Source organism: Entelurus aequoreus, linkage group LG24, assembly GCF_033978785.1.
Source record: "Entelurus aequoreus isolate RoL-2023_Sb linkage group LG24, RoL_Eaeq_v1.1, whole genome shotgun sequence".
In the NCBI taxonomy this organism is placed as follows: domain Eukaryota; kingdom Metazoa; phylum Chordata; class Actinopteri; order Syngnathiformes; family Syngnathidae; genus Entelurus; species Entelurus aequoreus.
Window position 1 is genome coordinate 33,711,735 of NC_084754.1, and position 14,453 is coordinate 33,726,187.

A 14,453-nucleotide genomic window follows, 5' to 3' on the forward strand; every position below is an offset into this window, starting at 1 on the left:
TCAAGTGCTTTTTGGTACGGGGGGGTTGCTTTGTCGAATTCAGCTTTGCTAGATGACAGCATCGATAGTCTTTTATTAATACCGGTAGGTATTCTTTTCGTGGTGGTGGGTGGATGGTTGCTGTCATGGTGCACGTATTGGAGTGTTGTGATGGGTTTCGTGAATGGTTGGTAGCTACCAACCATTCACGAAACCCAACACAACACTCCAATAAAGCTACAATAAAGCAATTGAAAAGAATGGTTGGTAGCTACCACCAGGCAGAACGACTCCAAAACAGACAAAGGCTGTAACTGCCGCAAGAAACCTGAACTACATTAGTTGTTGCAGGTTTTTTATTTTTTTAATACAAATAGTACATCAAGTAGAAAAGCTGTCTATGTAGACTAAAAAAATGCTTAACTCTTACTTCTTTTCGGCAGCTCTTGAAGTACCTGGTAGCCTGCAATAATCTCTGCGAGCTAGGTTACGAGGAAGCGCAAGTCGAGGAGGCCTTAGAAATGTTCCAGAACTGTGAAAGCAAAGTGAGTCCATCTTGGAAAGCACATTACGAAAGCAAATAACATATTTTAACACGAAGCTGTTATGATTTCAGGCTGCTGAGTTTCTGCGTCTTCTCGCTCAGTTTAATGAGATGGGCTTCCAGCAAAGTGCAATCAAGGAAGTGCTGCTTGTTCATGAAAACCATCGTGAAAAGGCTCTTGAAGAATTGATGACCCGCATGACTTAAACCAAACATGGAGGGATGTTCTACCTTCTATGCTATATGGGGCAATCTGCCAAACTAATTCAATGTGCTGTCCCATTACCAATAAAAAGGGTTTAACAAAACAATTTATTATTCAGACAGATTTTTACTGAGATAATACTATGATCTGTTTAAACCTAAGGCATTAATTGAGATAGAGATGAGACATAATTACAAAGTCATCATTTATTGGTTACTTTCTAATAGTGGTCACTACCGAAACACTCGGTGCTTACAACAAAAAAGAAAGTATATCGAGTTATCAACATAAATACAATACTGATTGGTTAAAAGGTATGTTTAAATTCATAAACCATTAACCTAGAAATCAATCTGATCAGGGTTACACATTTTACAAAGAAAGATTGCACATCGATTTTGAAAAATGTTGATAATTGAAGAAAATTTGTTAAAAAATAAAGAATTTTATTGTGAAAAATCTCAATTTAAAAAAAAATAATATTACACATGGGAAGTAGACGTAATATTGACAGGTTGACATACTATTCTTTATTTATTATTGAATACTGTACTATGTTTCGGTAGCGACAAATTTGGGGAGAGAACGGCTCTTCTAAAAATGTGTACTTCAGATATATATATATATATGGACAAAGTTTGGGGAATAAAACTTACATAATTTGCAAATATTTCTAACCTAACTTTGAATCATAATAAAAACATGACATTGACTTTACGAGCATAAACGTTTTGTTAAGACGTTTATTTACAGTTTGATTTAAACAGCATTATATATTGGATTTAAACAAAGCAAAAAAAAGAAAAAAAGAAGTGTAATTACAAATGCCACATTTCAATAAGAAGCAAAACAGTGGGGAAAAAACAAACATTTACTTTCCACGAAAATAAAGAGAAGTGTGACTGAGAAGTAACAGTGGACTATGTCTCAGTAAAAGGAAATAGACAAAAAAGTATATTTGCATTTTTGGTAAAATTTGAACAAAATGTTCTTTTTGCCACTTTAATAAATCACTTAGCTGGAGGACTTGGGTCAGTGATGAGTGACTGTGGAGTTGAGCAGTCCTGACTTCACAGCCGATTTAGAAGCCTTTGAGAGTTCCCTCTGCGAGGACACAGCAAGAAGTAGAGAACAGTTAAATACATCAATGGTTTGTTCACAACAACAGGACAGATTTTTCAAGAGAATTTGGTGGCAAGCATGAATGAGCTAACATGAACCGTGCAGGTGTCAGTCATTAAAGCAGGAGTCATTAAAGCATTAACACTTAAGTTTGTCTCTCTAATTAGCTATACTGACCATAACACCTATTTTTGAGTTCATTTATTGCGGTACAAAAAAAAAGTATGGAATTTGTAATAAGCAATGGATCAAAAAATGTTGCCATTAACAGCTATGGCTGTAGGCAACCTACAGATGTACTTTGTACCTTATAAAAAACTCCACAAGATAGGAGTGACTACTTCCAACTCTGCATGTGCTTTACAATGTTGGTTGCAGTATAAGCTGTTGGTGTGACACCCTTGCGTTACACTTGCTGTACTGGCGTTTCCACTTTCTAAAGTCCTCCAAATCATTTTAAAAGTAAGGTAAAAACTAAAGTTGTTGTACACAGTGTGATGAGTTTAAAAAATAAAAAAAAACCTCTCCAATGATCGTCTTATTTAGATAAATAGTCTATACACATTAGTCTATATTTAGAGCACTCACAGTATGTTGCTTCTTAGAAAGAAAGAAAACTGATTCAAGATTTTGTGAGGTTAGGGTTAGGCAAATGTGTGTTGGTGAGTGTTAAAACGGCATTTACCGCAAATTCCGAATAGGAGCCAGCAACAGTGTTAAAGGTGAAGGTGCGATCTTGAGTATCCTGAGACCTGAGTGTGCCACATGGAGTGTTCTGGTTAGGGTGGGTGAGGTTTTCCTTGTTCCGTTCCAGTGCACGTGGAGTCTTTGGGTGTCCAGGGGTTCGCAGGCCATGACCCTACAAGTGTTGTTCATCTTGTTTAACATTTAAAGACTAAGTGGACTGTGTGTCCTATGTAGTCACAAAGGATCCCTGTGGGACATTTATCACGGTACCTTGCTGGAAGATGGTGGAGGTTTCTGGATTGAAAACTGACACATGGTACCTCCCATGCCTGAGGTGAGGAAGCTGTTAGGAGTGGAGATTGTCGACGTGCCCATCTGCAAAAATGGTGATTGCAGGTTCATTTTCCACTAACAGACATTCAAATAAATGTACATAAAGTTCAATTCAAATGACCTTTCTTAGTTTGCCTGTCGTAGGAGTTCCACCTAGCCTCCTTTTGGACGGTGTCCTCACTGCAGTCCCGTACAACATGTCCTCCTTGGTCTGTTTGTTCTTCTTCAATTGCTAAATCCAACAAATAATATTATTGACACCAATGACTGACTATAGTTGATTTTGTCCAAGTGGGGACATACCCTCTCCATTTTCTCCTTCTCCTTCTCAATGTGGTGCTGCTCCCACTGCTGCTGCACATAGTCCAGAAACTTCTGTCCATTTACAAAGAACTCTTTGCCATGCTCCTGCTCCCAAGTATCTATTTGGCTCTTCAAAACCTTTTCAAGCTGGGGAAAGGAAACATGTTATTATCAAAATGTGTAGATGACAGCACAGTGATAAAACATATGATCAAGATTTTGAGTAATGTTCTAATAGCGTCATCCGGCAATGCACAGAAACAGTACCTTGGGCAAACTTTTCTGCAAGTCACTCCTCTGCTTCTCCTCTTTTAGGAGGTTTCCACCTCTGTTGTTGAACCTCAATGGGTCGTTAGCTTTCCTCTGAGATGAGACGTTGCAACCAGTCACGTGCAAATACAGCTAAAGAGCTTATTTTTAAGTTCGGTACTTACATCTAGTTCCAGATATAAGGCCCAATTCTCATGCCATTTTGTTACACCTTCAAACAGCTCCTTATGGACTTCGAAATAACTTTTCAGAGTTTCAAATTCCGCCTCATGCAGGTTGAGAAGATCCTCTGTGAAATTATCTGCGCAAAGAAACATGCATTGGGAAATGAGCCCCGCACAGTCACTGGACACTTAATTAGGCACACCTGCACAATCTGATTATACTGAATACCAGAACTATTTACTCTGCCTTACTGACGAGCAATTATGGACTAAAATATAAATTGTGATATATAGTACAGCCTGCTGCTAGAACGATATGTTATTTCAAAATGGTTACAAAGGCTCTTAATTTGGCTGCTGACTGTGGCAGTGACATTTTCATTTTCGGTTGTATTTTTTTGTCAAAGTTATCCTTAATTTACTTGATAATTAACTGTTAATGTCTGATAATCCCTTTTATTAAATACATGTTTTTCAAGAGTAAATAATGCAAAATAACTACAGTAAATAAGGACAAACTGTGATTGGCTTTGATTTAAATATTTGTTTTTTGCAGGTAAAGTCATCCTGTGTATAGAGACTTTTTTCATGAGTTTGCAAAAGGGGAAGAAAAATAAAACAAAAAAATATTTTGTGATAAAAATATCAATCACGCCAGTATTGAGTTCTGGTTTAGAGTATTATTGCATCTTCCATTGCATCTTAGTCACTAGCAAGGACTCTACATTGAGGAGTTGAAGATCTGGTCGTTCGGTTGTCGCTGTCATATTTGCAGGACACAGCTAGAATGTGTCAACGACATGCATTTTAACAATATGAGGATAGTTTTAAAAGATCTATCATTTATACCACGCAACCCTACTCTGCCTTATGAAAACAATATCAACTTTTAATTGACAGTCAACGATATGCTTATTATTGTGGTGGTACTGCTATAGCACTACCACTACATCCTACAAATAGATGTTTATAATATTTTCAGGCATGTGAGCATCGTTTGAGACAAAAAGGAAAACTGACGAAAATGAGAGGAACATTTCTATCAGCATTAAGTGCTGTAATGCAAGCCCCGAAAGAAAAGAAAATCAAGACTACATTTCCTGAAATTGGGTGCATTTCACCTTTAGATTGCTCATTTACCAACCTCTTTTGGCTGTCTTTTTGTTTAGATCCTCTTTTGACATTTCAATTAAAAAAAAAACGCAGAAGTGATATTTGCATGAAAATGTATGTTTAAAAACACGGGTTTTCAGACATTTCACACGCCTGTATTTTGGTTCCTTTGTATAGCCCCATGGCAAATAGAACATTAAAAAGGAAAAAAGGCATGATCTGCCATTCAATTGTGCAGGTGTATATACAGTAAATGGTGTGGCCAGTGAGTGTTAAATGTGCCACTAAACCAAATTTCATCACCATCTTGATAATGAACAAAATCCTGGCGCTGTTCTTGGCTGTAGAAGCACTGCGTCCAGTAAAGAGAGATTTCTTCTCTGATGGACTCAATCACACTTTTCATGCTATGGATTTTCAGGAGCTCAAGACGCTGGAGTTCAGCCTGGAGCTTGAAGGCAACAAGGAAGGAATACACATGTTAGGCCAAACAACATACTACTGTACTATATGACACTTGTAGTAGAGATGTCCGAGAATATCGGACTGCTGAGATTATCGGCCGATAAATGCTTTAAAATGTAATATCGGAAATTATCGGTCTCAGTTTCAAAAAGTAATTTTTTAAAATGTGTTTTTGTCCTGTCCAGCTTCTCAGGCAAATCATATAGTTGATGTAGATGCCCATAACGGCTGTTCAGATTGAGCCCAGTTTATAATTTCCTGTTATACAGTATGCCAGGCAGTCTTGCACTAAAGGAGGACTATGTTATTGTTTACTTTATTACTCTAGTATACTCTGGACAGTAGCTGTGTGCCTTCATTGTTTTTGTAGCTGTTTTGAGGCATGAAAAAAAAAAAAAAAAATGCACTTTGTGAAAGTCAAAGTATAGTACTTCCCATAGTTCTAGTGGGTATCAGGATTATCTCAGGGAGAGCATGTCCCAAATTCCAAGCTGCTGTTTTGAGGCATGTTAAAAAAAATAATGCACTTTGTGACTTCAATAATAAATATGGCAGTGCCATGTTGGCATTTTTTTCCATAACTTGAGTTGATTTATTATGGAAAACCTTGTTACATTGTTTAATGCATCCAGCGGGGCATCACAACAAAAAACTAGGCATAATAATGTGTCTGTATACAGTATATCGGTTGATATTGGAATCTGTAATTAAGAGTTGGACAATATCGGAATATCGGCAAAAAAGCCGTTATCGGACATCTCTACTTAGTGTTTAGTTCTACTTACTGCTTCAATGTTCTTCTTCTTTGATTTGATCATGTGCTCAGAGAAACATTCCCGCTCCTCCTGAGGGATCTTCAGCCTTTCCCACAATTCTTGGATCTTGTTGCCGAGCGCCAGGCAAACGGCCTCATTCTCGGCCTTGCGCTCTTGCAACTAGTACAAGTAAGGACCATTAGCATTAGTTTTACACTGGGGCGAGCTACAATTAAAAAAATGGACACAAGTATTGCACCTGTCTGAGGAGTTGTTTAAGTGCTTTGATGTTGTCCTTTGAGAGAGTAAAGGCCTCCTCATCCTCGCACATCACATCCGTCTCAAAACTGGTTTCGGGCTGGTGCTCCAGATCATCCATGCATGCCATGATCTCCTTCTTCGCGCCAACAAATTCTTCATGACGCCGCTCCTGAAAGCAAAAATTTAAGATGAAAAACAAAGGGAAAAAAACTCAACAAAAAAAAACCCAATCAGAAACACCTTCTCTTTTGTGAGATCATCCAGGTAGACACGAAATGTCTCTAGTTGCTTCAGTGATGGTACTGACTCCAGGCTAATGCTGAAAGGTTTGGTGCACATGATGTCACAAAGCTCACGGTCTTTGACAACCAGACCCTTTAGCTCATCCACTCTCTGCTTCTTCTGCTGCTTCATCACCTCCAGATGCTTGCGGCTGTTATTCTCCATCTGCAACATGGTGCAACCCTCCTCCTCCTTCACACACCCAGGATATTAGTACAAAACATTTAAGCTGGGTGCACACATTTCCAAAATTGTACCTCGAAGGGGGGCAGCTGAAGTTCATTGCAAAGATGAACAAATTCTTTGCGGCAGGATTCTATGCTTTTCAGTAATCTCTTTTGGAGCTCCTCTTCCTCAGCTATCATCAGGTCCAGCAAACCCTACATTGTTTGGGAAAGAATCAAAGTGTAGCAGAGAGTCAGACAGTCATTATCGGGGGGAAATATTAAGTGCCTGTTGATTGCGTCCTTACTTTAATGTGCTTATGCACGTCACTTGTCCTCTGGAGGCGTTGCTCCTCCGGAATTCCTATTTTTTCCCAAATATCCTGCAACCTGACAAGAGCTCTGTTGAGGTAAGCAACAGACTCCGCAGCGTGGACTTCACTGGAAGACAAGCAGACCAAACAAAAAGGTTTTTGTGTATTCTCTGCTAGTTTAATATCGCATGTCTCACTCTTGATCGCGTAATTTTAATAACGACACGGCCGCTGTATCCAGAGTTCAACTGTGTTCCCGTTGTTTTCATCCCCACTGTACACCAGTACTGATGAATCAAAATCAGAAATACTTTATTAATCCTCAAGGGGAAGTTAATATTTTCAGCACAATCCCATTCAAGATCAGACAAACATTACAGCGAGACAGAACAGGATCGCTGAGGGGTCTGCCAACTTCCGGCGCCTCTTACAAAAAAGGTGAGAAAACGCTCTGGGGAGTGAGAAAAAAATATTCAGTCTAAGCCTCGGCCCCTGAGAGGGGTCCAGACTGAGGCCAAGGGAAAAAAACTCATAGCCATAGCACACATAAACATGTGTGTAAGAGGGAAACATTAAAGACATTAAAAGAGCAAAGCTGATGTAACCAGCCATTTCTACATACAGCTACAAAAGTAAAACAAAGACAGACAAAAAACACAAAACATATACACACCATCGTATGCTGGGGTAGGGGGAGCATGGCCAGAGACAGGAGCAGACCCAACAAAGCAACCAAAGGAGCCGACTCCACCCTCGGCCGCCCACCAACTCTCGGCCAGTGGCCAGTCCGCATGGATGAGTCCAAGGAGACCGAAGTGTCCGATACCTGCTCATTCAGCCAAAAAACTGTGAAGCCCGCCCTTCCCGGCACTCAGCGCCAGCTCCGCAGCCCTGTCTCTTTATCCGCATCTCCTCAAGTCTCTCTAAACGGACTCTGGTGTGGCAGAACCCAGCAGCTTGTCTCCATGGCCAAAAGGCTCCCAGGAGGCAGATCCAGAAGTCCACAAAAAAGCAGTGCAGAAGTCACGAAAGTGACACCCCTTGTCCCACAGTCCCAAAGGGTCCCAAACCAAAAGGCAAAAAAAAAAACCCCACATGAAAACACCGGGAACACAAACGGATGACACAAGAGCACAGAGCTCCGCCAACAGCAGCCACTACAGCGGTGCCATCTTGGCAAAAAAACTCAAACACATATCCTAGTTTAACCATAATGTCGAAACTTTTGGATTTACCAAACACATGCCACAAATCTCAAAGTTTACACTCGACAAAACTCCCCCGCAAAACATCTAAGGTGAGTAAAATGTTCAGTGGAATCCCTATTATGATATAAGTCATATACCGTAATTTCCGGACTATAAGCCGCTACTTTTTCCCCTCGTTCTGGTCCCTGCGGCTTATACAACGGTGCGGCTTATATACGGCATGTTCTTCTCCGACACCGACGAAGAGGATTTCGGTGGTTTTAGTACACAGGAGGAAGACGATGACACAACGATTAAAGACTGACTTTTCATATACCGGTAGGCTGGTTATTTTGATAACGTACAGGCGAGCACTTTGTATTACTTTGCACCGTTGTATTATTTGTACTCTGCACGAATGCTGTTCGCCATGTCAAAGATGTGAAAGTTTGATTGAATGATTGAAAGATTTATTGTTAATAAATGGGACGCTTTGCGTTCCCAAACAGTCATCTCTGTCCCAACAATCCCCTCCGTGGTAGCAGGAACCCCTATATACTACGCTAATTACACATCAAAACTCTGCGGCTTATAGTCGGGTGCGGCTTATATATGGAGCAATCTGTATTTTCCCCTAAATTTAGCTGGTGCGGCTTATAGTCTGGAAATTACGGTATTTATCTGTGAGTTTGCCACATATCTTTTAAATTGATCAATTTGCACACCGATTTTTTTGACCTGCCAATTGCCTGCTTGTTTGTGATGTGACTCAGTTGAGTCAGACCAGTCATGTTTCCCCAAATTTTCTGTCACTTCCAAGGCTAAATTCATGAATTGAATCAATTAAAAATACACCTTAACTGTGAAACTTCTTTTTTCTGTTTCTTTGTTGAGCGAACGTTCCATCCATCCATTTTCTACCGCTTGTCCCTTTCGGGGTCGCGGGGGGTGCTGAAGCCTATCTCAGCTGCATTCGGGCGTACACCCTGGACAAGTCGCCACCTCATCGCAGGACCAACACAGATAGACAGTCAACATTCACAGACTAGGGCCAATTTAGTGTCGCCAATTAACCTATCCCCAGGTGCATGTCTTTGGCAGTGGGAGGGACCACACGCAGTCACGGGGAGAACATGCAAACTCCACACAGAAAGATCCCGAGCCCAGGAGTGAACAGAGGACCTTCGTATTGTGAGGCACACGCACTAACCTCTGTACCACCGTGCTGCCCAGCGAACGTTCCAAGGATACCAATTCGTTTTAGGTATTCAGTAAGTTATGACATTTTGAAAGTCGGATTTCACAAAAAGGTCACACAACTAAAATCTTGACAAAATGGTCTTAGTATTCAGAAGTTGACCAGAAATTGGTGCATTTTCACCGGTTTTAATAATTCATAACATTCTTACACATTAAAAGCATACTCCTATCACTGGAATTATCTTTACAAGACATGTCCGACAATACTGGTATCATTAAATCAATAAATAATTGAAACACACACACACACACACAAGCATTATATCAGGGTTGTCAAACGTACGGCCCGAGGGCCGGATCAGGCCCACGAACAGGTTTTATCCGGCCCGCTGGATGAGTTTGCTAAGTATAAAAATGTACGTGAAATTTTTTGAATGAAAGAAACGGCTGTTCTAAATGTGTCCACTGGATGTCGCAATAGCAATTCTTTGTATCTTTGTAGACCAGGGGTGCTCATTACGTCGATCGCGATCTACCGGTCGATTGCGGAGGGTGTGTCAGTCGATCCCCAGCCAGGCATTAAAAAAAATAGTCCTAAAAATGAGCGATCATAAATCTTTACTACGACGTCACTTGATTGACATTCACGGCCCCCGAGGGTCTTCTGAGATGACGCTGGCTGCTGCCAGCTCATTATTAAGAAAAAAATACCGACAGGAATGTGAGAAAGTCTTTTTATTTCAACAGACTCTGGCGCCGTACCTGTCGTCAAAACTCCAAAGACCGACTGCACAGTTGCACAATAAAAGCGCTGCTTCATGTTGCCTGCGCTAACAACATAAGAGTCTCAGAAAGCTGGCGTGCACAAGCTAGCAAGCTACGGAGTTTGCCGCCAATGTATTTCTTGTAAAGTGTATACAAAGGAGTACGGAAGCTGGACAAATAAGATGACAAAAACCAACCACTTTCATGTGGTATTGGACAGAAAGGAGGACTTTTTTTCTCCTCCTTTTGAAAATGCGGACGTTATCAGGACCACTGTCTGATTCCTATCAATGCAATTCATCAGAATCAGGTAATACACCAACTTATATTCTTGTCTTCATGAAAGAAAGGAATCTATATGTGTTAAACATGCATGCATTATCTTTAAACACCTTTAACTTCTTAACAATTTTAACTATATGTGTTAAACATGCTTGCATTATCTTTAAACACCTTTAACTTGTTAACAAAATTAACTATATGTATTAAACATTCTTGTATTATCATTAAACACCTTTAATGTATTAACAATATTAACTATGTGTTAAACATGCTTGCATTATCATTAAACACCTTTAACTTGTTAACAAAAATATATATTTCATAAATAAGTAAATATAAAGTACATATATGAATGAGGTAGATCCTCGCGACTTGATCAATGGAAAAGTAGCTCACCTGCAGAAAAAGTGTGAGCACCACAGTTGTAGACCATGCAACATATGTACAAAATAAAGCACATGATGTTAGTACATCATCCATCCATCCATTTTCTACCGCTTATTCCCTTTGGAGTCGCTGGAGCCTATCTCAGCTACAATCGGGTGGAAGGCAGGGTACACCCTGGACAAGTCGCCACCTCATTGCAGGGCCAACACAGCTAGACGGACAACATTCACACTCACACACTAGTGCCAATTTAGTGTTGCCAATCAACCTATCCCCAGGTGCATGTCTTTGGAGGTGGGAGGAAGCCGGAGTATCCGGAGGGAACGCACGCAGTCACGGGGAGAACATGCAAACTCCACACAGAAAGATCCCGAGCCCGGGAGTGAATTCAGGACTACCGGTACTCAGAACCTTCGTATTGTGAGGCACATGCACTAACCCCTGTGCCACCGTCAGTCAAGGAAAATGATCAAAGTACATAAATAACATCCTGTAATTTGATATATTTTTTTATCTTGAGTCAATGAGTTGGCCGATGAACATTATCCATCCATCCATTTCCTACCGCTTATTCCCTTCGGGGTCGCTGGAGCCTATCTCAGCTACAATCGGGCGGAAGGCGGGGTACACCCTGGACAAGTCGCCATCTCATCGCAGGGCCAATGATGAACATTATCAAATAATATATTCAGAAAATATAAATAACGACAAATAAATGATTAACCGCAACATGTCAGTGTAATGAAAACCCAACAACATTAAGATTTGTACATTTTCAGACTGTGCTGGTTCTATTTTTTTTTTTTTTTAAAGAAAACAATTTGAAGTTGTCTTTATTTTTAAGTTTTGTGCCGTGATTTTACCAGTCCGGCCCACTCAGGAGTAGATTTATCTCCATGTGGCCCCCGATCTAAAATGAGTTTGACACCCCTGCATTAGATCCTTTTTAACTGGCGCAGCAGATTTCTAACCATTAGCGTACTTGCAAGAACTAGCTAGCATTTCACGCCCTGTGCTAGTAAAGGTAACGGTAGGAATATTTTTTTTTATCACAACTCCTGATTAACACGACCGAGAAAGCTATCACGGTGTCCACTTCCACACAAGCACAGTAGTAGTCAGACTCAAGACGACATATAAACAAGTTAGCCACCTATTCAGTTAGCTAGCTAGCTAGCCCACTGAATGTACCCGCGCTGCTATTATACGAACATGGTTACACTGACTAAAGATAAAATACCAACCTCATTCTCATGTTGAGTATTTAAAAAAAAATATTTCCAAAGGGAAACTGAGAATTCCGCTTAACACACACGTTGGTCTGGTTGCCTCGCCTCTAGTTCCGCGTTCGTCGAAGGACTACTTGTGTCCACTCAAATTGTCGTTTGAAATTCGCAGCAACAGGACGCCTGGGCTCTGATTGGCTGAGTATGGTGACGTCATGAGTAAAACTTCCGGGCTAATGCACGATGGTTATTTTTGAATGCTGGTTGAAATACTGCACTGTGTTTACATACACGGTTCTGAATAATTGCTCTTTATTTTTACCTCAATACATTATAATGTATTTATGGGCTTATTAGTACGTAGTAGTAGTAGTTGGTTGTAGTTCTTAGCTTTAAGTGTTGTTTTTCTTGAACACACATTTCTTTTCCAAAAAGTTAATCTGCCCCATTTAAAAAGTTAAAGTTAAAGTACCAATGATTGTCACACACACTAGGTGTGGTGAAATTTGTCCCCTGCATTTGACCCATCCCTTTGTTCACCCCCTGGGGGGTGAGGGGAGCAGTGGGCAGCAGCGGTGCCGCGCCCGGGAATCATTTTTGGTGATTTAACCCCCAATTCCAACCCTTGATGCTGAGTGCCAAGCAGGGAGGTAATGGGTCCCATTTTTTTATAGTCTTTGGTATGACTCGGCCGGGGTTTGAACTCACAACCTACCGATCTCAGGGCGGACACTCTAACCACTAGGCCACTGTTGTGCTATACTGTACAGCAGGGATCCCCAAACTATGGCCCTCGGGCCGCATCCGGCCCGCCAGTGTCCAAAATCCGGCCTGCGGGAAGTCCCAAGTTAAAAAAAAATATATATATATATCAATCAATCAATGTTTATTTATATAGCCCTAAATCACAAGGGTCTCAAAGGGCTGCACAAGCCACAACGACATCCTCGGTACAGAGCCCACATAAGGGCAAGGAAAACTCACCCCAGTGGGACGTCGATGTGAATGACTATGAGAAACCTTGGAGAGGACCACATATGTGGGTAACCCCCCCCCCCCAACCCCCCCCCCCCCAACCCCCCCCCCCCCCCCAACCCCCACCCCCACCCCCTCTAGGGGAGACCGAAAGCAATGGATGTCAAGTGGGTCTGACATAATATTGTGAAAGTCCAGTCCATAGTGGATCCAACATATCAGCGAAAGTCCAGTCCATAGTGGATCCGACATAATAGTGAAAGTCCAGTCCATAGCGGGGCCAGCAGGAAACCATCCCGAGCGGAGACGGGCCAGCAGCGCAGAGATGTCCCCAACCGATGCACAGGTGAGCGGTCCCCTCCGCTGAAGATCCATGGCCACCGGACCTGTGTAACTCCCCCTCCACAAAGGAGAGGGGGGCAGAGGAGAAAAGAAAAGAAACGGCAGATCAACTGGTCTAAAAGGGGGTCTATTTAAAGGCTAGAGCAGGGGTCACCAACGCGGTGCCCGCGGGCACCAGGTCGCCCGTAAGGACCAGATGAGTAGCCCGCTGGCCTGTTCTAAAAATAGCTGAAATAGCAGCACTTACCAGTGAGCTGCCTCTATTTTTTAAATTTTATTTATTTACTAGCAAGCTGGTCTCGCTTTGCTCGACATTTTTAATTCTAAGAGAGACAAAACTCAAATAGAATTTGAAAATCCAAGAAAATATTTTAAAGCCTTGGTCTTCACTAACTGACAAAGAAACAGATAACAGATTTGGTGTCCAGTTCAAAGTGTGACATGATTTATTTAAAAATTTGAGAGTTGACTTTTGTATCTTACATGAGTTATTATTTGTACAAACATGGTGCAAAGTAATTCATGATTTGTTCAAAAATGTTAGTGGCTAGCTAGTTAAAATGGGATATTGTGATTTCACAAGACTGTCTTAGAAGTGATCATTTGAAAATGTTCAATTTGAAAAATGTGCACTTAGAGAAAATATAAAAATAAAGTGTTGCATATTTATATTTATCTGTTTCTATATGTATTTATTGTGAGAAATCAATAAGATGATCAGTGTTTCCACAAAGATAAATATAATTAATTATTAATAATAACATAGAGTTAAAGGTAAATTGAGCAAATTGGCTATTTCTGGCAATTTATTTAAGTGTGTATCAAACTGGTAGCCCTTCGCATTAATCAGTACCCAAGAAGTAGCTCTTGGTTTCAAAAAGGTTGGTGACCCCTGATATAAACCATATATATATATATATATATATATATATATATATATATATATATATATATATATATATATATATATATATATATATATATATATATATATATATATGGTTTATATATTTCCTCTGCATCAGGACGTGCTGTGTATATATATATATAATTGGTTTATATATATATATATATACACAGCCCAGGCCCCGGCCAAATTTTTTTTTAACCCAATGTAGCCCCTGAGTC

The 14,453-nt window shown here is 40.6% G+C and overlaps 2 protein-coding genes across 3 annotated transcripts in view; one reads left to right on the forward strand and one right to left on the reverse strand.

Moving 5' to 3' along the window:
* The window catches only part of LOC133641971 (ubiquitin-associated protein 1-like), a 20,922-nt gene extending 19,610 nt beyond the window's left edge, over positions 1-1,312 (forward strand). Inside the window, exons 5-6 of the mRNA XM_062036144.1 lie at positions 423-524; positions 596-1,312. Coding sequence (XP_061892128.1) covers positions 423-524; positions 596-730 — 237 coding nt within the window. The 3' untranslated portion in view covers positions 731-1,312. The remainder of the gene's footprint in view (positions 1-422; positions 525-595) is intronic.
* A 138-nt stretch (positions 1,313-1,450) lies between these two features.
* LOC133641970 (protein regulator of cytokinesis 1-like) lies at positions 1,451-12,189 on the reverse strand. Of its 2 annotated transcripts, none has more exons than XM_062036143.1 (14): positions 12,027-12,189; positions 6,956-7,088; positions 6,741-6,863; positions 6,442-6,675; positions 6,200-6,370; positions 5,971-6,120; positions 5,024-5,171; positions 3,608-3,744; positions 3,441-3,536; positions 3,174-3,320; positions 2,992-3,102; positions 2,808-2,912; positions 2,603-2,709; positions 1,451-1,832 (listed from the first exon to the last, which is right to left on the reverse strand). In XM_062036143.1, exons 1-14 carry the CDS (start codon positions 12,035-12,037, stop codon positions 1,799-1,801), a joined length of 1,707 nt encoding a protein of 568 aa, XP_061892127.1. In that variant the 5' UTR covers positions 12,038-12,189; the 3' UTR covers positions 1,451-1,798. The 2 variants fall into 2 exon arrangements, with proteins under 2 accessions (XP_061892127.1, XP_061892126.1); XM_062036142.1 differs by having other exon boundaries at positions 1,452-1,832; positions 2,536-2,709; positions 12,027-12,186.
* Between the last annotated feature and the right edge of the window lie 2,264 nt (positions 12,190-14,453).